This window comes from Pagrus pagrus, assembly GCF_965226575.1.
Source record: "Pagrus pagrus genome assembly, chromosome: 7".
Classification (NCBI taxonomy): Eukaryota; Metazoa; Chordata; class Actinopteri; order Spariformes; family Sparidae; genus Pagrus; species Pagrus pagrus.
This window is the reverse complement of record NC_140191.1, coordinates 12,945,610-12,971,421: the sequence shown is the minus strand read 5'-3', so window position 1 is coordinate 12,971,421 and position 25,812 is coordinate 12,945,610. Positions and strand designations below refer to the sequence as shown.

Genomic DNA, 25,812 nt, shown 5'->3' with positions numbered 1-25,812 from the left:
CAGGGGTGCAGCTTGTTGGACTATTCCAATCATTCCAGCATACCTGTTGATTGGACGAGGAATCCTACGCCGTGGGGGGAATTCACTGACTCAGACTGGCTGAGAGGGTGAGAAAGAGAGGGAGACGTGGAAAGAGAAAGGGGGGAGGAGGGCGGAAAGTGAGTGACAGCTGAGGAGAGGGGAGGCAGGAGAGAGATGGGCTAATGTGGCCGGGCTGACTGACAGGTTGGAAACGGTGGGATATTAACACTGCTGTGTAGTGGAAGAGAGGGAGGGAGGGAGGGAGGGGGAGGTTTGACATGCCTTGTAGCTGGTTCACGCGTATTTGCCAGCATAACAGACGACAGTAGGAGAGAGAGAGTGTTGGCACCAGAGTAGGAAAAGAGAGGGAGAGAGTTCAGAGTGTGTCTCCCGGGGAGAAGCGCACAGTTAATATCCAGGTCTCCAGTAAACGTCTGTGAGGCTGCTCTATTAATCTGCTGAGCTACTGCAGGGAACCAGAAATATCAGCTTCAATTCCTGTTAAATTATCAGTCTAGTCTAGAGGACTGAGAACAGTAGTTAGTGTCAGCAGCTTGTCAGGAGTCAGAAGTCTTTAGATGCTGAAAAGAGTCGAGACAAAGTGAGCAGAGATCAACCAACTGAACAGAAAATGACAGTAAGTATTGCACCAGCAGCACCAACACTCAAACGACAGTCGTTATCATCATAGTGTGCTGCAAAAGCAACCAAAAGCATAAGTGCAAGTATTTCCTCTGTGCCTGTGCAAACAGTTGGAGGTTTAATGTGTTTTTGCAACTATACTATATATGATGAGATGACATGCAGGCGTGGCTCAAATGCATTGCTGGCTGTTTATTGCAAAGTGACTCAGAGGCTGCAAATGTTTGATTGACAACTTCATCGAGAGGATTTTCAGCTTGTAATGTTGAGCACTTGTGCCCGACTTCAAATTTGTTAATGATGTTAGCTCGTGCAGAGCCTTCATTAGAAATCTCAGATCCACTTGTCGCTTTATGTCGACTAATCAGCTAATAGGGGGGTTAAATTAATAATCGCCTCAGTTTACAAGGACACGGCAAGTATGGGGATGTTTCTGATGCAGGAAATGTTTTAGATGCATCTGACATGAGACTATAAATCAGCTGTGACCTGGATAAAACTCAGTTTAGTGTTTCTCCAAATGTAGTCAATTATGTTAATTTACTGCTGGTGTGAGTGGAATGAAGAGCAGCCCGAGAATGTAATAATGTGATAACTCAAACATGTGTTAACAGCTCTGTGAGAGCAGGAATGTAACACTTAGACGAATAGACAAATACACACAGACAATATGTCTTTCTGTTCACTGTGCCTACAAGTTAACTGGATTGGATGTATTACATAGAAGTGTCATGTTTCCAGCATTTTTTTGCATTTGGAGTCTGCCTTGAACGCATCGTTTTAATCAGCCTGTGACTTCTCTCAGTGTCTGAAAAGTTGATGTTTAGGAGCTTTAAACTGGAGCCAACAGAGCAGCATCAGTCTCATTGATCTCGAAGCAGCCCATCATCAGCTCTATTTTAAATTGAGCTGATTGTCGCATCTGTGCCAAGCTGAACTCTCAGACTGGTTGAAACCTGCAGTCTTATTTTTGGCTGCACATCAGCAACTCATAACTGAGATCCATCCATTTCTTAACCTGCTGTCGTGGCATATCTCCAGTGTCACATGGCACCATTTGATCTCTTATCACCATCAGAGATTTATGAGAATATTCAATGATCATAATCAGGTTTTTTAAGACATTAATATTAGAGCAATAACCAGCAGACATGTTCCAGTTGTTTACATTAGTGTAACAGGTGTAATCAGAATTAAAAATGGTGGCGCACCAAGCTCAGTTACGCAATGTATGGAAGGTCAAAAGTAAAAATATGTCACACTCCTACAATCGCTTTATCTTTTGTGTTAAGCTGCGTGCTGTAACTGTTCACAGCCTTCTTAATTGGCTGGGGTTTGTGTCGGGGGTGACTTCATGAACAACAGTGAATGACAGTGGAAACTGAATGACAGCGCCAAATGTTCTGATCGGCCTGATAAGACGTCACGCTGATGTCTCAAGTTCGTATGGGACGATGGAGATCAAGCCAGATCTGCAGAAAGGGAACACAGTACAATTTGTTCTGCTGATTTCTGACAGATGCATGCTGGGATAGGCAGGGCTGGGTAGTAACAGATTACATGTAATCGGGATAAGGTATCCAGATTACATAAAATAAGTAACTATAAACATATAATCAATCATCAGTTTTCACAAACGTGTAATCGGATCATTACATAACATTAACAACTTACGTATACAAAATATGTAAGTGTTAAAATTAAGAAGCTTTTTTTAATGAATATGCTGAAAATAAAGTAAATCGCTCCTCTCAGGTTGCCAAGGTTAGTTTTGTTAATAGTGACTTCAATTGCATTGTTTTTTGTTTCAATTTTCACGATGATAAAGGACTTTTTATCCTTTTTCATTTACAGTGAAAATGGAAGAACAATGTTTTGAGTAAGTGCTCCTGCGTTACAAGCAAAGCAAAGTCCTTCATGTGGCCTCTGATTAAAAAAACAACAAAAACGATTACAAAAGAAAAAGCATCCGGGATGTTGTAGAATAAACACAGTACACCATACAGTGTGCGGCACACAGTCATTTGTGGCAGTATTGTTTTTGTATGAGTAAGTTAATTTGACCAACTGTAAATCTTGAATATATCCAAAAGTATTCTGACTAGACTACACTTTTTGCAATCCCATATTACATTACTAATAACAAGACTTGAGTGTTGTTGAGCGGAGTGTGCAAGCAAAGAAGTGAACTTTCAGCAAATAAACAAAACCCCATGAGAGTGGCTCCGATATATGAGATTTAAGTTGCAAGGTCCTTTTTAAAGCAGCGGGTTCAAGTAACATATCAACATGTTCAACCTCAGATTCAAACTTCATTCTGTGAAGTTACCTATCACTGACATCAACACATGCCGATCAAGATGTGGGTCTCCTTTCACTTGACGCAACTGAACTAATCATCATCTGTGGGCATCGTGCAATGACATTGAATATGGATTTCTGTGTGTGCGTGTGTGTGAACAGGCTGCAGCAGCTCAGGAACTTGACGAACGATGTTTCCTGTCAGCACAGTCCATGCCCAGTCTGAAGGTATCCGAGCACTTCCAGGTGGTAAAGCTCCTTGGAGAGGGATCCTATGGAAAGGTCATGCTAGCTGTGCACAGAAAGAGAGGTGAGCACAGGACTCGCAGTGAAAGGTCATGTTGGTCTGAGACTGTTACATCTCAGTTTGTGTGTGCAATTGCCATTCAGATTTCCCACTGTTGATATATTTAATAAACAGTTATGCTTTTAAACTCCTCCTGCCTCATCTGAAATGGGTGAAATGGCATCTCTCCACTGAGGCACATTTATCTCAGGCTCTGGTTTCTTTCTCATGAGGAAACTACACATGTTGTGTGAGGTCAAGCGCTGCATTAATGTGAGGACAGATCGGTCTTTTAGAAGGCATCTGTTATCCTTTTGCGCTTCTGTTGCTGTAATGAAGTGCTTTGGTACATTCTCTGAGATAGAGTTGCCACAACTGGGGTGTAGCTGTGTAATAGAGTCGTCCCAAAGGGGAAGTTATATATGCTCACAGTGTCAATGATGAGCAACACTCACATTCCTCAGATGATGACAGCTTTGTGACAACGTCTGACTAAAGCCGATTAGTAATGTAGTATTCAACGTATGTTGTCTTGCTTCATGCCCTCCAGGAACACCTATGGCTCTGAAGTTCTTCCCTCGGCAGTCGACCTCGCTCACCTCCTTCCTGCGTGAATACAATCTCTCCCTCTCTTACTGCACACATCCCTCTCTGACGCGGGCCCTCGGCATCTTCTTCTCCACACCGACCTACTATGTTTTTGCCCAGCAAGCTGGTCTATACGGTGACCTCTACAGTGTGATAGTGTCCGAGGTCAGTTTGGCTCTTAATGCCCTGCATGGTAATGCCAAGCCTAACATACTTTTACTTGTAAAATGAAGAATGGAGGGTGCAGTTTCGTGCAGTTTTGCATGGATGTTAGGTTGGGTTGCAACACTGTCTCCTCGAAATTAGATTTATATCTTACTAATTTGTAACAGAGAACCAGTTCCACCCAGATTATGAGGAAATGTTTCCAATTGATGTATCTTGCAAGTTGCAAAATGTTTATGCCAAACATCTCTGCACATTGTCTTCTGACCATGTATTTCATTTGTTCTCCCGACAATATCCACAATGCAATTTACTCTTGTGACAACAATCATGATAAAACTTTTATTGTTATCTTTAAAGTTAGGGAAAGCTTGTTGTCTCGGTTCTGCAAGTCGCCAGTGACTTTAAGGTCCAGTGAGTAGGATTTAGGGTATGAAATGGAATATAATATTCATAATTATGTTTTCATAGTGTGTAATTTAAGAATCGTCATGTTTTTGTTGCCTTAGAATGATAAATTTTATATCACAGAGGGTTATAATGGATCCCGCCCTACTCTGCCTGAGACTGGTTGGCTTTGTTGGTTGCATTCTCTTTGCTTGACTCAAACTGTTGCTTGCACTTCTGATACTGCGGTTTATGAGCTATAGTTTTGCAGGTAAACTACCTATTCTGCTGCTCCTCTCTGGGTCACTCGCTCAACACTGCAAAGGTGTATCTCTGGGTTTGTTAGGTAGAGTGGACAGCCCTGCTACTGAGACACTGCAGTTGCGACAGCGGAAGTGGTTGGTGTGTTTACCGGGGCAACTATAGCTCACAACCTGCAGCATCAGCTCCACTGCTGTTTTACAAACCAACTGCAAGAATAACAGGGAGAGCAAAGGGTGTTTAATTGGTTGCAATACAACCACATTGCTAGGGGCTACTAAATCCTACACACAGGAGCTTTAGAGCTGGAGAAGAAATCAGTTTTGCTTATGAAAGTTTAATTGAAACCAGTCTTTCCCTAATCTGAAACAAGGTGCTTTTGTTGCTTCATTGGAAAAATCTGCCCGTGAACACAATCCAAACAAACAAAACAAATAAGAAGCATGTAAATGTAATTTCATGAACAAAAAGGCAGCAAATTAACCAGCGGGAGAGGCAAATCTGAATCAAATGCAGCGCTGCAACACTTCAAAAGGCTTAAACTTTAGTCTGCAGTGTGACTTTCTTATAGGGATTTCATGGAAAATGTATCTGCTGACCACGTCCTTTTGAGACATGCTCGATAACAGCTTCCAGCTCGCCCTCCTCTGTGTCTGTGTCACTGCCAGGAACATAATAGAGCCCTGATAAGAATAAGGGCACCCTGCTCTCACTGAGTGTATTGAGAGTACATGAAGGAAAGCACAGGTTTCCAAGAGCGTCACCAAAACAGTTGGTGACGCTCTTGGAAAGCAGATATGTTGTACTAGGTTATAGAGTTATGTTTTCTAATGTTGTGTCTTTCTGTTTCAGGTCGGGGTGGATGAAGAGTGTGTCCAAAGGGTGATGTCCCAGCTGAGTGGTGCTGTCACACATCTCCACTCTCTAGGCTTTGTCCACCGTGACATAAAACCTGAGAACATCTTCCTGTGCGACAGTTCCTGCCGCTGGGTCAAACTGGGTGACTTCGGCCTCGCCCGGGCCATCGGCTCAAGTGTTCGTGCTGTCTGGTACGAGTCGCCCTTCTGTACTCCGGAGGTGGAACCTGCCAAGGAGGCTGAGAAGGAGAGGGAATGCGATGAGACTGAAGAGGAGGTGGAGGACATTTGGATAACAGTGGAGCCCTGTATAGACAGCTGGGCCCTCGGTGTACTCGTCTACTGCCTCTTAACTGGCTGCTTCCCCTGGGAGGAGAGCACCCACGATGACCGTGGCTACCGTCGATTCAAGGAGTGGTTTTACCGTGAGGCTGAAAAGGAGGAAATCAGGGATGGTGAGTGGATCAGTGAGGAGGACAGTTACATAATGATGAAGGAAAACCAAAGAGACAACCCTCCTCCCTCACAGTTTGAGGGCCTCAGCCCACTGGTGATGACTCTTTTCAAAGAGCTGCTCCACCCTGAGCCCAAACACAGAGGAAGCCCCGAGGAGATCCTGAGCTACCTGGGAGGGCCGTGGCTGACGGAGACGGAGGAGGAGGAGAAGAGGAAGGCAGAGGAGGCGGAGAAGGAGGCCAGAAAAATCAGAGAGGGAGGAGGGGTGGCAGAGGAGTTGGTGAGGGAGGGAAGAGGGGAGAGATAAGCTTTGTCTTTATGGAGTTGTTTCAAGACCTTTTTAAAAAAAAAATGAATATTACATGTTAGACATCATGTTGCAATGTATTTTTGTGTATAATAATACAAACATATAGTCAATAAGGTGCTATATTTTCATATTTTTTTATAAATATCCTTGTTAAAGTTGCCACTTCCATCGTTGTATATATTCAGGTGTGTGCATGTGTATATATGTCTATGTTTGTGCGTCTTAATGAAGAGGATCTGTAGATAATATATGAAAAGCTTGATGTTTGAAACTATTATAGTACCTTTAAAAGTCTGTATCAGAATTGTTGTCTGAATAAAATAAACTCCTCGTACTTGTACCTTGAACTTCTCATAAAATATTGTTCCTAAGTCACACATAAAGTTTGATATAAAGTAATTTTATTTAAACTGGCAATAGACACATTAAGTAAGTCAGCTTTTGACAGCAAAGTGAGTCACATCATCACCAACAATAAAGAATATAAATACACACACCTCATATCACAAGGATTGTTTGACAGAATTATACTGGAAGATATAAAATACCTCCGTCCTGATGGTAACTACCCATATTCATCATAGAGATGGTATGATACATCACTGAGGATTGGCCATAATTTTCCTGCTAGTGACATACTATGACCCGAAAATGTTGATTGCACAAGATAATGAATGTAAAATAATGACACCATCAGCATTTAGATTGATCCAAGTCAGCCTGGCACGGTCTATTAACTAAACTAATGAATAAACTCTTGTTTTGTTCTGTGTTGCTGGTAGTTGCTACTTTGAGGAAAACTGAAAGCGACGCAATTGTTTTTTTTCCAACAGCAGTGACAACAAACACACCACTTGGAAACATGAGGGAGGGAAAGTTGTCTGTTTCCACTTTAAATGGTGCAACGTGACAAACTTGTGCTGTATTACACTTTTAGGATAAATGGCATTTTAGAAATACTTCAACACAACACAGCTTGCTCCTCATATACAACTTAAATCTGTAGTTTAACCCCAGAAAATAATAACACACAAATACTGCACTCCACTGTTGCTTCACTGCTGTTGTCACTTAAAGCCTCCACCAAACCTGACCTGATCTTTCTTTACTAAAATGTCAGTGTGTCTGGCGCCGGACAGGGAGAAGCAGGAGACATTTTAATCTCTCAAAACTGAAGAAAAGAAAATCTTAATCACTTTAATTACCTTAAAATAAATGTAATAATAAACGTAATAAGGTTACGATGAACTTCACATAGATATAAAACATTTTTAGTGGTGTACAGTGTCCTGCTCCAACATTACCTGCTTTGTTTTATTTTGTTTAATGAGGAAGAAGAAGACTCCAGAGGAAGCAGCCCATAAACATTTATTACTGTGACATGAAAAGCCAATGACCCCCATACCGATCATGTATCAACAAGCATAACTTCATGCGCAGCCACTTAAAAAACAAAACATTTTGTTTATTTTTTATTTATAAATAATCATTGACAACTTATGCAACCTTAAAAGAGGCGCCTTCTTTGGCGTGGTGAAGCGACAGGTGCTGCAGAGCACAAGAAGCACATCTAAAATTGGACTGAACAATACAACCTGATAGTTACACCAGCGTGATCTTCTTCCAAGCGTGCGTGATGCAGACCCCGGGCATATTACCTGCAGCAGGAGAGACGTTTGGCACACTGGCAATCATTCTGAAACTAAAAAGACCTTTTTCAGTGCATTATCCTGAATTTGGATGCATGATTGATTGGCGTGTTGACAGCTAAAGAAACCTCACGTGAAAATCTGCACACAAGGCGAGTTGACCTCTATATTGTTCAGTTGTCCTACATCTGTCACAGGGGACACTGGCTGGTTGAAGAATCACCTGCATTCCTGTTGCAGTGCCCCCGAAAGAATGCTTTGGTATTGCTTATAGCCACTTTGCATGTTTGCCACAACCTCGTCACGCTTGATGTTCAACTGTTTTTTTTACTGTAGAGGTAAAAACTTAATACAATAATACAATAATTAAAAAACGCATCATAAAAATGAACTGTGAGTCACAGGAGAGGGTGATGGTTTTACTTCCTCCGCATTAAGTAAGTGTAAAAGTGCAATGCATCAAAGTAAATCCTTAGTTTTAATTTTCACATTGCAGCATGCATAATGTCTCAGTTTCGATTTGGAGTGGGTCCCTATTGGTAGCCAACTGCTAATGTGCAGTGCGGGTCTATGGGTGTGTCACCAGGGCCTGTGCTAACCCCTTGCTAAAGGGCCACTCCAGATGGATTTATAAATAGACCCCCGACCCATCTATTTACACACCGTGCACATCATCACCTCGCTCTGACTATCTGCACTCCACAGCCCTCCAAATGCAAAAGTCAGGCTGTCTTGGCGCCTGCAGGCCTGTAACAGCACAATCTGATGGAACACTGTGACCCATCTTCACCCGTTAACTCCCTCGTCTCCGCTCTCGTTTTATCTTTGGCTCATTGCTTTTCCCTTGAGTTGTTCTTTGTCTTTCCCTTTCATCTTTGCTCTTGTGGTCACATCTACTTTACGCAACTTTGGCACCACTCTCCCTTTCAATAACTCCCTCTCTTCTCAGGTCGACGGTAACATGAACAAAGAACTACGTCTTCAGCCGCGTCCTATAGTAAAGTATGTTTACATTAAAACACTTGACAGCTCCTTTGGTAACCGCTGTTTGGGATGTACTGTTTTCTGGGAAACATAGGAACAAAGCTCATGTGACACTTGTGGGTGTGGAGTTAACGGAGGCCCAAAGCCTGACAAATGGAAACACATGGTGCGGACCACAGAGACAATAGAGTGCCAACACAAAGATGCTAATCGAGGTGCAAATCTGTCCGAGCTCCATGAGGACACAGAGCAGGGATGATGAAAATGAGAGAAACAGGGACAGCTAAACCTGAGCGCTGTTGATCCAGCCCAGTGGTGGACTGTAACTAAGTACATTTGCTCAAGTGCTGTACTTGATTAACACCTTGAGGTACTTTATGAGCATTTACATTTTCCACTACTTTATGCTTCCACTCCACAACGTTTTGGAGGCAAATATTGTACTTTTTACGCACTATATTTATTTGATTATCGGATTACTGTCACTTTTACCAAAGTAATATTTTAGTACAACACTGATTATATGACAGCTTCAGCTAGCCACATTCTTTCATAAAAAAACATAAAGCTTATAATACAGGATGCTTTGTTATAAAATAAACTACCCAACATATTATTCAAGTAAACTGAAACAAGTTGATTGACAGAAAATTCATTGGCAACTACTATAAAAATCCTTTAGCCAGTTTTCTTGCAAAACATTTCATGGTTCCAGCTTCTCAAATATGAGGTTTGGCTGCTGCTCCTTTTTAAAATTATTTAATAATTTAGATTTATTTTCAATAGTTGGGAGGTTTGGACTGCTGGGTTGAACAAAACAAGCATTGTGAAGGTGTCAGTTTGGACATAATTTTGAGGGCATTTCTCACTTTTCAAGGATATTTAACAAACCAAAAAATCAATCCCTTAAGGGATATAATAATCCGTATTAACCTAAAATGAATACATTACAATATAGTTCAAAATGAGCCCCACCTCAACAACTACAACAGTGAAATCCAACTCTTAAATTACAATCTAATGATATAAAATAGATTAACAATCAGAGGATATTTTTCTGCCTTGGCAATTTAAGTGAATTTTCCTAATTATACTTACATAATCATACTTAAAGTTGTTATTGCTACCATTCAGCCACTAAATGTGGCGTTTCAGCCCCCTTCCTCCTTTGCATTCACGTTCCAACACCACTGTTGTTCGAATCATTCGCCCCCTCAAATGGTTGCCAGTTTGTGCACTAGCTAATGCTGCTAACGCTGGCAAACATTATTTGTATTTGTACTAAATTAAAAGATCTGAAAACCTCCTCCACCACTATCCTTACCTAAATCCATGTGCAAGTCAGCGAGGTTAAGCTCATTTTACTTTCAATCATGTGTATACTTCCAAGTCACGACAGACCTTTGAACATTTGCATTTGCAAATCTGGAAACCCAACACCATCGGATTTAGATTTGTAACGTAAGCAAGATTCTGACTTGAAATGAAGCTCACTTTGGAAAAAAGTTTAAACATCGGGAAGATCTGCATGCTGTCACATTCAATTTAAAATAACGTTTACATTCCATATCGAGCATAAGTTACCCTGTCCTCTGTCTTCAGGAGGGAGATTAATGTTCTTTAACACAAATATTTATAGGTCGCATGGATGAATGATACAGACACAGCCAGCTGGAAAATTATATTAGATGTAACAGATATTTACACAGATATCTGATTATATAAAAAAAAAAGTCACATGTCAGGACGATGATAGCTGCAAAACAGACACCGATATAAGAGCCAGATTGATAGGCAGAGTGGAGCAAATAAAGAGTTCATAAGGTCAAATGTCTGAAATGTATCCATACAGTGAAGCCAAACACTTAGGTCAACATGGCCTAATTCACCCCCTCCCCCCTCACCTGGCGGCTTGTTAAGGTTCAGTGACTCTAATTGCTTAACCAGGACTGAGAGTGGTGATACTGGTCCCCCAAAAAACCCACCACTTATCATTTTTGCGAGTTAGAAGATCTGAAGATCTAGTTTGAGCGTTGTAATGTGCCAGAGTTAATTTGCTGTGTGTTTGTGTTGCTATCTTTGTGGGGACTACTTTTATTTACCTTCTTAGTGGGGACACTTCTGATCCTCACTACTTAAGACTTGGTTTTAAGGTTCAGGTAAGATTAAGGTTAAGCTTTCAGTAAAGATTGGGGTTGAAATGTGGTTTTTAAAGTAAGTTAAAGTAAGCGTTATGCCCCCGAAAATGCATTGCACAGTGTGTGTGTTTCTTTCTTGCATGGGAAACAGCCGTACATGAAAAATGCATCAGCTGGTTGAAATTCAAAGGCAGAAATAGAGAAGCACAGTTAGGGAGGAGTGTTGGGGTGAAAAGAAGGTCGGTGCGAGAGTATGAATTGCAGAGCTGGCGTGCCTCATGCATTGCCATCCAACTAATAAACAAGTCGCGGGATTATCATGTGTTTACTATCCGGTATGTCTGCCTTAACCATTCTACGTTGCTTTCTCAGTTCTGCACCACCTGGCTCCTTTACTCAACCCTTTCTTTCCTTCTCTTTCCTCATCTCTGCCCCTCTCAGCACTACTTTTCCCTCATGGTGGAGCAGCGTGGGCAGAGTGGCAGGTTGATATGTTCAAAGGATTCATCGTCCCTCTTGGCTCCTCTCCTCCTCTCTTTTGCTTACACTGTCCCCCATCTGTCAAGCTGTCATCAGGCTCGCCCAGTCGACCTTGTTAGGGCCACCCCACAGGCGCTCACCCTGGTGTCCCTGTGGCCCCGATATGTCAAGGGGATGATAAGTGTCTCCCTTTGGAACTGACTAGGCCCAAGCATGGGGTGAGAGCCAGTGAGAGTTTTGTCGTGTGTGACTTCAGGGGTATGTGTAGCAATATTTATATTAGTCAAGTGCATGGAAGCCAATGTAGAGTCAAGTTTCCCTCCCAATGCAGCTGTAATGGCCCCAATGAAAAGCATCTTTTCAACACAAAGAGCCTCTGAGACAAAGAGTCCGGAGCTGTGGCCTTGACAGACACTTTCATCTTTGCACAGATGACCTCTTCGGTTATTTCAAGGATATCTTATCTGAACTGACAATTCAGAAATTGTGGGTTACAGATGACACATATCTGACTATGTCATCCGTCTACAAAATGTATTAAATTTCCCTTACATTTCAATAGTTGAAGTTCATTGATAAATGAAATTGTGCAAGATTTAACATTGTCCTTTTTTAAAGTAATTGTGTCACATCTATTTGTAGTCCTTTGAGACTAGAAATAGTCTCAAATGTCATCAAAGGAGAGCAGATTAAGCTGCTGACAGAGTATAAGTACCTGGGGCTTATCATGGATCACAACTTTCTTAGGATCCACATGATGATGCTTTTCTACGTGGTGATGAGCTAATATGTTCGAAGGAGATGTGCTTATTTGACAAATGTGATATTGAAGGTGTCACCTGTTGATGTACAATATTACAAAACCACTCACAGGAATAAATAAAGATGCTAAATGTCACACAATTATAATGTCTGTTAAGGAAGTCAGACATGGTCTCCTCAAGTATGTTTCATCTCCTTTAAACAGTGTTTTCACCACTTCCCTCACAGTACAGCACTGTCAACATCAGAACAAAATGAGCAAGATTTATTCCTGTGGCAATGAAACTATGCCTGCAACTTTCCAATTCACTGATTAATAGTTAACTTAAAACAAAACCATTCCCAGATCAGATGTCTCTTTTTGTCCACAACCCAAAGATATTAGACTTACCAATTAACAATGGTGTAAAGTTGCTGGAGCCAGAGAACGTTTGGTGAATAAATTACTTGAACACAGGATGATGGAATGTTACATTCAGTACATTAACTCTTGTAGTGTATTTAAGTACAATTTTGAGGTACTTATACTCTACTCTAAGTTTCTGATATTTCCACTCCACTTTATTTTGATGGCAAATATTGTACTTTGTACTCACTACATTAAAGGTGCAACTCAGAAAGTTAATATTTACAATATTAATAAGGTAATAATACAAACTCAGAAATAGATACTGATATATTTCCGTATAAACAAGCCATTTTTAAGGGGAATAAGGTCCCCTAAACATGATTTGTTTGTTCATTCAGTTTATACAGTCATGAAAATCAGTGAGTGAAGATTTTTCTTTTTTTCTCTCCAAACTTTCTTCCTCAAAACTACATAGTGCACCTTTAATTTGACAGCTTTAGTTACTAGTTACTTTGCAGATGTCATGCTGCATCAGAGCTAAAGTAGCTAATCTTTTAAATTAATCTATTTTATCCACAGTGAAACAATAATAATAAAAACACTTACACATACAACGCAGGTATATACGTGTTAATATATGTAGAATTTACTATTTGTACTTTTGACACTTGAGTACATTTAATAAAAGATACTTTAAGACTTTTACTCAACTACTATTTGTATTTGTGACTTTCACTTTTACCAAAGTAATATTTTAATGCGATATCTTTACTTTGACTTTTTACAGCACTGTTAATTAATTAATCAATCATCAACATTTTAAATTTACTCATTTTCTCATCATTTCAACACTAAATCAAACAAACAAACAATGGTTGCCATGAAGAATTCAAATCACACATTTTCACAATGAGCAACGGACGACTTGGGGAGGTAAACATTATGACATACAGGACTGAAGAGATTACCGGGGTCAGGCTGGCCCTCGTCTTCTGTTTAGCTTCTGTTACATTATAGAGAAATCAAACACAGGTCATAACTTTTTTGCACTGGCTCCTGCATTACACAACATGTAGAAGAGGCCAAAGACGATATTGTTTGTGCACAGCGCCTCCTGCTGGTTAAATTAAGTAGAGCAAAAGTCAAATGTGAGGCCCACTGAGGTCAGATAATTCTGTTTGTGTGTCTTTCATTTGCTCCATTCAGAAAACAAATCCAAACAGAATCCAGGACAAACTTGACTTCAGGCTCAGAAAAACATGGATGCTTTTACAACAAAGTTCACTCAGACAAGCCTGCATCTCTGATCTTATTGTCGTAAATAAATACATCAGTGTTATCTTGATGTGTGTTTGCCAAAAGTGCCTTTACAAATAATTAAAAGAGCAACCGCCCTACTTTTTGTGAATGATGGCAGTCTGAATGTTTGGCTTTGTGTGGTGATGGGACGCTGAGTCACTAAGATACTGGACCTGTATATCCGTGTAAAATGTCTGCCACTTAGGACCAACAAAAAGAATGAGATCAGATTGTGACTGGATGCTAATTGTTTTTTTTCCAGATTGGGTCAGGAAAAAAAGTGAAAAGCAAGAAATCTATGATGGTTAGGAGGATAGGGGCAGGAGGAGGAGGAGGAGGAGGAAGAGGAGGGAAGAGAGGAAAGGAGGGGAAAGGGGAGAAGACAAAAGATTCATAAAACTAAAGCAGTGGTGGACGACAGCAAAAGTTGTAAGTACAAGTTAATTATGCTACTTTTTTCACCTGATTTTAAAAGCAAACTGCAGGAAATACACAGAGGATCATCTGAACATGCACGATATCTCACATCCAAAGATAATAATGGAAGGATAATCCTGTTGATTAGATGTAAACATGAAATGTGAAGATTGAATGCTTGGCTGATTAACCGATTCACTTCAGATTCTTAATATTTTATCGTTTTGAGTGATGTGTGGCTGCACAGAGTTCAGGAAGTGAAGCAGGGAAAAACAGATCAGCAGAGGCATGCAGCGAGTTAAACCAGGACAATCCACAGTTTGCAATTCAGTAATTGAGAATGTATGACTGAGATTATCGGAGCAGAAAAGACACAAAACTGTGATGGTCGTAAGAGGCTGGTGACGACCGTACAGTTGGAAAGCAGCGATATGTTCTATGAAAAGAAAGCTGTGAAAGAATGTGCGACTGTAACAGAGGAGGGGTGGAGGGGTGCTCAAATAGGGCACAGAAAAAACACATTCTTTTGCGAGAACTCACATCTTGGACTCCAAAGTTACACTGACACATCACGAGAGGAATGATGCAGGGCGGGAGAGGAGAGAGGGAAGGAGAAAGAGCAAGAGAAGGAGTGAGAGAAAGGAGAAAAACACATTTTGACAGGTAGAAAGTGTCATTTTTGAACTTTTTTTTTAATAGTTCCTCCACTGCTACTTTATGTAGTTGTTTACAAGCAGAGAATTTACTGCAGCACCGATTATTTCCACTGCAAAATGACATCAGGCGTTCTTCAAGAACATATCCAAAACACTCTCTGTGGAGCAAAACTTTAGGGAAAACATTACGGTGACCTGGAACTTTGGGATCATTTATATGCAATGAGATTCAAGGAAACATAAACAGCACAAAAATCTGGAGCGAGGATATTGAACAGTTCCACTCTGTGAAATCACCCTGACTCTTTTCCTCTTCGGTTTCCTCCAGCTCGTAAAGCTTTTACCTCTTACAAGTTGAAGGAATGGGCGGCCTTCCAGTGGTCCTGCTCCTCTGCAGTTTCCACGGTACTGCTGCCAAACAGCACACACAAATCATCTTGTTTAATTATGCTTGAGTCGCTGTGTGTTTGTTTTTATGCTGCGAAACACTCCCCTCATGTGGTTTCTGTTCCACAGCACTCACAGCTGTAGCCCAAGCCCAGCAGGCTGGTAATGCTCTTTTCCTCATAAGTCACACTTCAGATCAGGACGAGACATCTGTCCGTCTGTGAGTCATTGCTCTGGTTAAGATGTGTTCCCAGTCTGATCCTGTTTTCTTTCCTTGTTTTTAGAGGGAACTGAGGCACCTGGGGAAACCTTGCCAGCCAGTGAGTGGCAGCAGATTGGAGATGACCTTTGAACTGCCTCTCAGGAGGCCTCATGAACTGCTGGCTCATCCTGTCATTGTGACTGATGCTATTTCAATATGTCCTGTATTTTCTGTCTCTGCAGACTGTAGGGAGGAGATGTATCCTTGCACCAGGATGTACTCGGTTCACAGGCCCATCAAGAAATGTATTGGTGGTCTTTGCCTCTACAGGTGATCTGCAATTTACCTGCAGAATAACTTATATGATATGGCAGTGAATGTGTTGCTGTATATCATCATCTATGACTGTTTTATGAGAATCCCTGTAGTATTGCAAAGATTTGAGGTGAAAGAGGAGCTCAGACCCACTCAGAAAGAAAAAGTTGTGACAACACGATTCAAACTACTCCCTGACAAGTAAAAGAAAACATTTCTTCATGACATTAAATATTCATAAACACATCCTTAGTTTTTATCATTAAGAGTGTAACCCTTATCTGCTTCACCAGGACTGCGCAGATGTGGTTTGGTCTCAACTGTCGTCAGATTTTCATGCAAATGTTGCTGAACTCGGTGCACAGAAGTATGCGACTTCATGTTTTAGTAAGAGTGAGAAGAACAGAAACAAAAGCAGAAATGCAGAAATCTGCCATGTGAAACAACCAAAACTGTTCTAACTTTAGAAAAAAAAAAGGGATAGTGTGTCATATCAGACTCTGTGGCTCATAATAAGAAACAGGGGTTTCAGGGCATTTAGGTAAAAGTTCTCATTATGCAGCAGTATAGCCCCAGGACTGCCTAAAACAAGGGGCACTATGTAGTTTTGAAGAAATTCAAAGTCAGAATTTTAATACTTATAATATAAATGAGGTAATAACACACCTCAGAAATATCATTTTTTTCAATAACTGAATAAACAAGTTGTTTGTTGGAGGAAAATAAAGTCCCCAGAACGCTGTTTGAAGCTAGAGAGGTGGCAGGGTCCCCCACATATAAAAGAAGTAAAGCAGTATGAAGTTGTGTTGTCCTTTAAGGTCAGCTTATTTATTCAGTTCATTCAGTCATGAAAACAAAGAGAGTTTGTTTATGTAGTTTGTTTAGACATTAAAAACAATCAGTCAATGAAGATCTTTCTCTTCTGATTAAAATTTCTTCCCCAAAACTACACAGAGCTCCTTTAAGTATTTCAATCACATGTACATTTTCCTTCCAATTTTATTTTATTGATGTAAACAATCACATTTAAAGCAACACTATGTAACGTTTAATGTAGTTCTGGAGAAAGATAACTGATTGTTGAGTCTCAATCCAAGATTGTCAAATACCAACACTTACTTACACATACACAGTACCTGATTAGGTATTTGATTTTGATTGGTATTTTATGATCTTGGCATGAGAATGGCGTACCCCACCACTCGCCCAATGTTATATTGGGTCGACTCCAGCACCCTGCGATCCTGCAAAGGATTAGTGGTTACTGATGATGGAAAGTTGGACTGATGAACGGACGGACGGACTATGGACAGGCGGACGGACGGAAAGAGAGTCAACAATCAACTATCTTTCTGGAGAAAGTTACATAGTGTTGCTTTAATACAAGGTTTTTCTGTCATGTTTATTCAAGGTGTATACATTAACTAACTGAGTGTATGATTTACTACAGGAGACAAAATAACCCATTTAAAATGCATTACTTTTATCTATAATAGTTTATTAATAGTAATAATAAACACAAATATATGTTTCTGTATAATTAAATAAACACACAAGGTGTATGTGTATGTATGTTTAAGTTTGCATCAGTTTAATTCAATCAGACTAGAGTATTTCATTTATACATATTGACTCAACATGACAGACAAACTTTGCATTAAACTTAAATTGATGTCATAAAATTAGATGGAAAATGTACATGTAATTAAAATACTTAAAATCACTGTTATAGGTACAAGTATCGTTTGTGTGTTTGAGTTTTAATATCACAAATCTTTACATTTAAAGTCATAAATGGATTATTGCTGATGCAGAAATTTATAAGCAAAGTTTTCATGTTACTTTCAATATCAACATAGAAGAGTAAAGGCATTTGCAGAAAAAAAGAAATACTTTGAGTACAAGGACTTCAATGAGACGTTTCACTTATAGTAAGATCAGTGTTTTCATGTTTTTGTTACTCTAGTTGCATCCTGTCAAATCAGTTAAAACTGTATCAGGACAGCTCTATCATGCTATTGTATTTCAGCCTTCCTCGTGTCTACGTGATCAACAATGAGATCTGTATGAGGACAGTCTGCCAGCAGGATGAGTATCTGAAAGGTGACACACTCTAAAACTAGAACAAACATGATGTTTCCTCTACGTGATCACGCATTAACAGAGATATCCTTGTCTTTCGCACATAACAGCTGAACTGTGCAGAGAGCTGTCCGGGTGGCCCAGACGTGTTAAGAGGACATCTGATAGGAAACGCTGTCGCAATCGCCGTAGCAACCCCAAAACCTGGGCAAACAAAGCCTGATGGGGGCCCCAGGATGGTGATGTGACCACCAGTGGGGATGGAGCCCCTTAGCGTCGCCACAAAAACAGCCCATAACACCATAAATCCACCAGTCAACACCTGGGGTCTTTTTGTTTCTCTTTAACACATGCGCACAAGTGTGCTGACTCATATCTATGTTCATGTATTCGTCTTTTGTGTGTGTCTATTGAAGGTGTGCTCATTTCATCTGTGTATTGTTGGACACAGATCATGTCTTTCATGGTTTACGACCCATTTAAGGTACTGTAGTAATGGGCCTATAGCAGCACTGAGTCGCTTCTTTGTACAAAGAAAGACCCACTTTGTTGTGGATTGTAAGGTACTCATTGACAATCCAGTATTATGTGCACTATTGTATCCAAAATAAATAAAGCTACATGTGTTAATGAGTTACTTGTTCTTTTTTAGCGATGCAGCGATTACAGTCTTTTGGCCGATTCTGATTTCCAATTTTTTGATAGTCTGAATCCAATTTTGGTCAATTCCAATTTTCTTTTCTTTTCTTTTCTTTTCTTTTCAAGGACTATCATTGACAGCATGCGCACACATTTGTAGGCTCATAATAAAACATTTACTACTGAAGAGGCTTAACTCAAAATTCAAAATCAAGTGGGCAGAGCTTTAAAAAATATATAACTAAAAATATAAAAAATAACATTCAACCGAAAATGAATTGCAGTATATGCCACTTTATATAACTAGCTATTTTTTCAGTGGTCTGTTAGTGAAAAGTCTAAGTGAATTTAAGTTCTCACTGATAAGTATTTACGCAGTTTTTACTTGTATCCAGGTCTCTTGTTGTGAAAGGTAAAAAAAAAGGAAGGACACCATCTTTAATGCACTGCAGTTAAAATTTTGCAAATTCTGTATTTATAATCCTCGACTACTATGTTTTACTTTCCCAAAACAAAGCGTGACTGTAAATGACATCAAAACGCAGGAAAGACTTTTACACTGAGCTGAAATGAAAGGACTGGAAATAAATTAGGTAAATGTGGGGGGGAGGGGTGGGCGGCATGTGTGTAAACTGTCCGACACAGACTCGGATCTATCTCACACATAGCCGGTCATGCCAAAAAAAAAACAAACTATTATACAACAAATGAAAGTTACGGTCATTGAGTGATATTTTTATGTGTTTCTTTGCATATTCACTTCCATATACATTTCCATACACATATACAGTTTGAATAACAAGTAACATTTGGGAGAGATGCATATAATTTAAACAAACACTGACAAACATTGGTAGGGCTTTACACTCACACAACCTCTGTGTGTTCCAATCAACATCCACCGCGTGACGGTCATCTGTCACCACACACGTGCATCAGATATCAGTGCGACATAATCCATCTCTCGGCACGTAACAATATCACGACAAAACACTGCATCAAACACAGACTAGCTTGGTCCCACACTGCATTCGTCTGCATCAGAATACCATTAATAACATCACATCTTAACATGGAATTGAAGTTCACAGTTAAAACTCATTTGTACAGTACGACATGCTGCGGTTGAGGTCACCTTCTCATAAAGAATTAAGGAGATGAAGCTCTCCCCACAAACACAGACCTATTCATTGAGCAGCAGAGAGGTCACGACCTAAATGAGTCACCAGTCACAGCTTTAAGAGCTGTGCTGAGTAGAGCTGACATAACATGGACTAAATCATCTCTGTTTTCCTTTGAGGCAAAGATAAAAGCACTTGACGCCTCTCTTTCTTTTAGTAACACCCAAACGCATCCAACATTCCTACTTCCCGTCTCTTTGTACTGATCTACAGTTAAAACAGTGCACGCAGTGCCCAGGACCCATCCCCAGTGAAATATGTGTTCAACAGCTGCAGCTCAATTTGACATCTCTCTTAAAATGGTGCTGTAAAGCCTCAAGAGCCCACTAGAGAGTGCTAGAGAGCAGAACTATCCTGCAAATCAGCTACAGCTTAACACGCCTTTTTCAAGTAAATTCATTTTGTGGTAAACTTCTCTAAAACCTAAGTCTAAAATTTGAACAATCCCTGCGTTAAATGCAGACTTTATGCATTACTAACTCTATAGACAGACCAGACTGCCAGTCAGTGCATATAGTCAGTCCCATTGCGGGGGACTTGGAGGAATATAAGCTACAGTACATACAGGTGACAACACCAATGACAATAATTACAAACTACAGACAATATATACATTTAAAATAAATATTCTCTGTACATAAAATTCATTAATTCATTATATCTTACTAGATTTCATCATCAGAAGTTTCTGATTATGTCTCCCTTGATCATAATTATGTAGACTCTACGATAGAAATTAGCAAATAAAACACTGAGAGGAGGAGAAAAGGGGCAAAGGCAGAATTTGAGTAAACTAGAGAGAGTAGATACACATAAGGAGAGAAGGAAGAAGACCCCCGAGAAGGATAGGGAGATAGAGTTGTTGGCCTATAGTTCTAAATCTCTCTTATTAAGACTGGACTTTGAGGTCTGGATGTATCTCTGGCTAAATACAAAAAGCAATGCGGAGCTGAACTAAAGTAAAACAAGCTAGTACAGGGGGATACCCTGCTTGGCAGGGAGAGATACGGGATCCCATAATGGGGAAAACAAAGTTGCAAAAGTGCTGCATAAATTTACAGAGAGATAGGAGGGAGAAAAACAAACCGAATCTCTCTTCACTTCGATACAGAGTCGAAGTCTCCCCACAGGTCAGAGCTGGCTGTGGTGGCGGGGTTGGATGGAGCAGCTGAGTTGAAGTTACTGGAGTCAAAGTCTAGCAAAACACCTGCGGGTTAAAAGAATAAAACAGAAACATAATGCACCTCTGAATAAGGAACAAAATATAGATTTCTGATTTGATTATTATAAATCAAAATCAATTTATTGTGTGTTCTTCTCATAAATAGGAAGAAAATCTCTATCTTTCAAGTCATTTCACTTGTTATGAAGTGTAAAGATGCATATATTTTGCTAAAGGGTCGGTTCACTCAAATAAAATACCGTCCCACTGACACTGGTGGCATTAATGGTGGCCATGCACATACTTTCAGCATTACAGTCTATACTCTGGTTTTGAGACAGCGGCTTCTGAAACTTCAGCCACCACACAAACACAATGGAGGTGAAAGGCTCTGTGCTGCTTAAAGAGCTGAACACATCACATCTGAAACTCAGAATCACTCAAACAGTCTCCCGTTTACTCAGGATTATCCTCACATCTCTATTATTTCTTGGGCACTATTTCTTTGGTAGAGAGAAGTTTCAGTGGTGAATTGCAGTGCTGAATTTTCCAACTGTTTTTTGATGTCTTGAACACCACATGGAACTGCATTGTATTCAAATGGTGGCAGACATCTCAAGAGACGAACCTCGGCGCATGAAACCGAAACCATGTGCACGTTTTGTGATATAGATCGATCTTCAGTGGGCCAGAGAGAAGGGGGACCACGATAATCTTGAAAGGAAAATTCCTGTATTTTACAACTGTCTACCTCATAGTTCTGGCTTGTATTCCTGTAGGTCAGCATAACATCGCACTCACCACTATGATTGTAAAGACTGTGGACACAAGTGCTCCACTGGAAACACCTTTATAACAGACCCCAATGGGGCCAAAGAAATACAAGCTTTCAACAACGAAATTACTTTCCTCTGCATTATATTGACCATTTAATGAACTCTATACTGTATGAAGGTCACACTCTACGTCCCACTGTAAACTGCAGCACCGACCTAGAACGACCTGCAGGTTGAACATGGAAGTAAAGATGGAATATAGTGGATTATTGAGGTAATAACCTGATTTTGACAGTTGAGCCAAGACTGGGCTGAGCTGTTTCCAGCAGAGCGCTCGGGTGAACCAACTTTACTAAAGCTGCAACAATTAGCTGATTAACTGATTTGTCGACTAAAAGAAACAGTCTCAGTCATTTCTGAAAAGAAATATCAAACATTTGGGGTTCCAGCTTCTTAAATGTGAGGCTTTGCTGCTTTTCTTTGTCATTTATGATGGTAAATGAAAAGTCTTTGGGTTTTTGGACTGTTGATTGGACATAGAAGCAATCTGAAGACGCCACGCTGGGCTCTGGGACATGAAAATTATCGGCAGATTAATCGATAATGAAGTAATCGTTGATATCAGCCCTTTCACCTATCTTTAAAGTAACAGTTACGTTATGTAATATTGACATACATATTGCGTGATCACAATTACCTACCAGTGTCACTACCTCCTGCAGGTGGTTGTGTGTTATGATTGGTAGATCTGGCTGAGGGAGGTGGGGCTAACTTGCCCCCAGGAGGAGGTGGAAGAAGCCCAAAGCCACCTGAACTTTGAGGACGAGACCTGTCCTTCTTTTTTGATTGCTGGAAAAGGTACAATTAGGAGAACATTTGGTTAGTGTGTGTGTGTGTGTTAACAAGTGTGTGTTGTTGCCTGTCAAGAATTGGTTTCAGACTCAAAGTTAAACCCTCATCATGCTTAGTATGGTTTCTTTTTTAAAAATACTGGTATATATTTGTTGTTTCAATCATTAAAACAACCTTTAAATCTACAAAAACCTTAAAGACATTAGATTTAATGAAAATAAAGTTACCCCAATATTTAGAGTAATGGTCTGTCCTTCTTTGAAGCCCAGGTCCAGTTTAGGAGTAAGGTCTGGAGCCTGCGCCTGCTTGCTAAGTTCATCTTCCTGTTTCACCCACCTGGGGGGGACAAGATAAGATGCAAAAGGATTATTAAACTCATATAAATAAATTCTTAGCAAGAATTAGTTATGACTCATGACACACTATGAAGCAGCTGCATACTTGAAGTGATCCTGGAGTGAAACATTGAAGTCAAAGGCGTCGCCTCGATCTCCAAAGCCAATGCCTATGAACGCACTGCGGCCTGTGAGAGAAATTAACACAACAAACAAGGGTTAGAGTTTATTACACACAAAAACATACTAAATCTGTCGTTTGTCACAATAATCGACAACAGTTTTGCAGGGGTATTGCCTAACAGTGGTGTATCTCTGCCCTGTTGTCCCCTAAATTGTGAGAACATTTACAAAATATTGATGGCTTAGCAACAGTTTGCGCACCGTTGTCATCCTGGATACGGAGCACAAAGTAACGGCTTGAGTCGCTAACAGTTTCCACTGCAATGCCAGGGAACTCATCCACTGGTGCTTGGGCGAACAGCTCCCCTGTAGGTTAGAACAAAAGATGGACGTTAGATGAATTATAGTATTCATTTAAGATCAAAACCAAGCCAGAATACAACAAGAATACCAAGATATGAACACCGCCTGCTTGGACGTGAGCTGGGTCACCTTGGAATAAATTAGTCCCAGAGAGGGGTGTCGGCGAAACAGGAGACTACACAGTAAAATGATTTACAACTGCGGCGCTAAACAGCAGCACTGTCCCGTCTGCTCATCTCTCACCAGAGGTTTTGTCTTCCAATTTCACGTAGACCACTTTGCCGCGGGTCGTCAGGCGCATGCGTCCCGTCCAGTCAGGAGCATCCAGCTTCCAGTCGGCAGCCCTGGGACACAAACACACAGGCGGGCAGTCAGGGAGACGCGGTGTGATGCAGGTGAAGTGAGAAGAAAAGGAGACAGGAAAAGGAGGTGTGTGTTATTGTTATGATTCATCACACACTCCAGCTTGGCTTTTCTCTATGTGAGCAGAACGTGACTAAGACATCAGACGGGCATTTCGCCTAGACCTAAGGCTGAAATATTACATCATCACCCTTACTCACTGTACATATGGTCACTGGTTAACCAATCATGTGTCTCAGGGGACTCGGGCCTGTGCTACTGTTTGGTTGGTGTGATGTCCACTCAGCTGCAGCTGGAGCAGGTCAGGCTGGAGCAGCAGCCAATGAAAGATGGGGTAAACAATTCAATGTCAACCTTCCTGGCAGCACAACAGCTCTTTAAAGCATATACAGAGGGAACACTGTATTTCATGTTGTCAGCAAAGAGCGTCAACCTTACTGAAGTGTCCTTGAGCAATACATCTTTGCAATGTAGCAATACAACTCCACTGATGATGTGCAGGTATATTTAATAAGGTCAGACAAGCAAAAGGAGAATGTCTGGTGCAAAATAGAGTATTATTACCAAGCTAGCTGCCCTAAAAATCGTCCACTTGGACTTTGAAGCGATGTTAGCATTATTGATCGTGTGTCGTGCCACTGAATGATGGCACACGTAGCGTTACAAACACAAGAGCGACACAAATATCATCAAACCCCGTCCCCGCAGGTACAAACCCCAACTGTTAGTTGCGTATTTTCCTTTTTGACCTTGTAAACGCACAGCAGAGACGACCAGCACAGAAACTACGGCCGCCGTTACTTGAGGCTGCGTGATTAACGGATGAGCTCGGTAGGTAGGTCGCCGAGGCAACGCGGGCTCCTAACGGCTGCAGCCCGCGGATGCTGGGACAGAAAGCTCGCCGTGAGGCCGCCGCCCCCCCTCACCTGATAGCCCGGTTGGATGCCCTCGGTGGGATTCGGTAGACGTTGACTTCAGGTTTGACACAGAGGACCGACTCGTACTCGGACTGACCCTCGGTCGCCATCTTGACTTGTACTCAGTCGGTGCACGCCGGTGGTGACGGTGAGTGTTGTGTCCGCGCGGCGTTAACGGCGACGTGACCGTAATAGACGGTGTATGTGCGCACACGCTGGCGACCTCGTTTCACTGGTACGGTGTCAGTGATGCCGTTAAAGGGGCACGCCACCGATTTTTTTTTATTTTTTTTTTTACAAATAAATGTCAGTTTACTCATCATGGAGAGTATTTATGAGCCTGAAAATTACATTAAATGGCATTAAAAGAAAAGCTACGTTATAAACTGGGGTGTGAAGTTTTAAAGAAGTGACAGGTAAGCTAAGAAGAAGCGTTGTTTGACTTGTATTAAGTTTACAAGTCAAACTGTAGGGAAACTGTAATTTATCACTGGAGTAGAGCAGTGTAGCCATTTGTAGCCATTTATAATTAATTTGTGGGAGATTTAATGATGTATTTTATGTGGTAAAACAAAACATGCAACTATTTTTTGGACTACAAACTACACCACTTTATGCCCCTTTAATTTGCAGTCTTTAACAATGCCCTACAATCATAACTAGGCCTACCAGCAGTTAAGCTAGCTGAATATACCACCAGTTATCTGAATAGTTCGACAATCATTTTTGAAATGCTAATGTTAGTCAGGCTAACTACTGGCAAGCTAACATAACTTCAAGTCCATAAAGTATGAAAGGTGCAATATGTAATTTAAAAGAATGTGCTCGCTAGTTGTGCGGTTAACTAAGCTTACTAGCTAACAGCAGCGACAGTTAGCGGCTATGTTTGGAGTATGAATTTGGCAGATGGTTACGTATATCACCTTAACATCAATGACACAAGACAAAATCATTGTATATTATTTTATATCACATGACCATATTGCCACAGAAACAACAAGCAGCATCTATCTAATGTTTAAAGCCTTGCTGCAAAGCTTTTTTTTTCTTAGTTTTTTATATTCTCAGTTTAGCAGTTGTAGTGATAGACAACACCAACATGTATTT

At 40.7% G+C, this 25,812-nt stretch overlaps 3 protein-coding genes across 4 annotated transcripts; 2 read left to right on the top strand and 1 right to left on the bottom strand.

Moving 5' to 3' along the window:
- The first annotated feature begins 380 nt into the window (after positions 1-380).
- Positions 381-6,608, top strand: sbk3 (SH3 domain binding kinase family, member 3). Its single transcript, XM_084356848.1, has 4 exons — positions 381-658; positions 3,127-3,274; positions 3,801-4,003; positions 5,504-6,608. Exons 1-4 carry the CDS (start codon positions 653-655, stop codon positions 6,269-6,271), a joined length of 1,125 nt encoding a protein of 374 aa, XP_084212974.1. The 5' UTR covers positions 381-652; the 3' UTR covers positions 6,272-6,608.
- Positions 6,609-14,302: 7,694 nt separating this feature from the next.
- On the top strand, positions 14,303-18,627 carry mfap5 (microfibril associated protein 5). The gene is made up of 7 exons (XM_084357317.1): positions 14,303-14,364; positions 15,337-15,413; positions 15,525-15,557; positions 15,680-15,715; positions 15,840-15,927; positions 17,942-18,015; positions 18,105-18,627. The coding sequence occupies exons 2-7, from the start codon at positions 15,371-15,373 to the stop codon at positions 18,215-18,217; spliced, it is 387 nt and encodes a 128-aa protein (XP_084213443.1). The 5' UTR covers positions 14,303-14,364; positions 15,337-15,370; the 3' UTR covers positions 18,218-18,627.
- Positions 18,628-19,341: 714 nt separating this feature from the next.
- On the bottom strand, positions 19,342-24,852 carry LOC311259913 (adaptin ear-binding coat-associated protein 1-like). Of its 2 annotated transcripts, none has more exons than XM_084357314.1 (7): positions 24,715-24,852; positions 23,669-23,769; positions 23,324-23,428; positions 23,046-23,127; positions 22,832-22,940; positions 22,454-22,601; positions 19,342-21,021 (listed from the first exon to the last, which is right to left on the bottom strand). In XM_084357314.1, the coding sequence occupies exons 1-7, from the start codon at positions 24,813-24,815 to the stop codon at positions 20,912-20,914; spliced, it is 756 nt and encodes a 251-aa protein (XP_084213440.1). In that variant the 5' UTR covers positions 24,816-24,852; the 3' UTR covers positions 19,342-20,911. The 2 variants fall into 2 exon arrangements, with proteins under 2 accessions (XP_084213440.1, XP_084213441.1); XM_084357315.1 differs by lacking the exon at positions 24,715-24,852 and adding an exon at positions 24,505-24,602.
- Between the last annotated feature and the right edge of the window lie 960 nt (positions 24,853-25,812).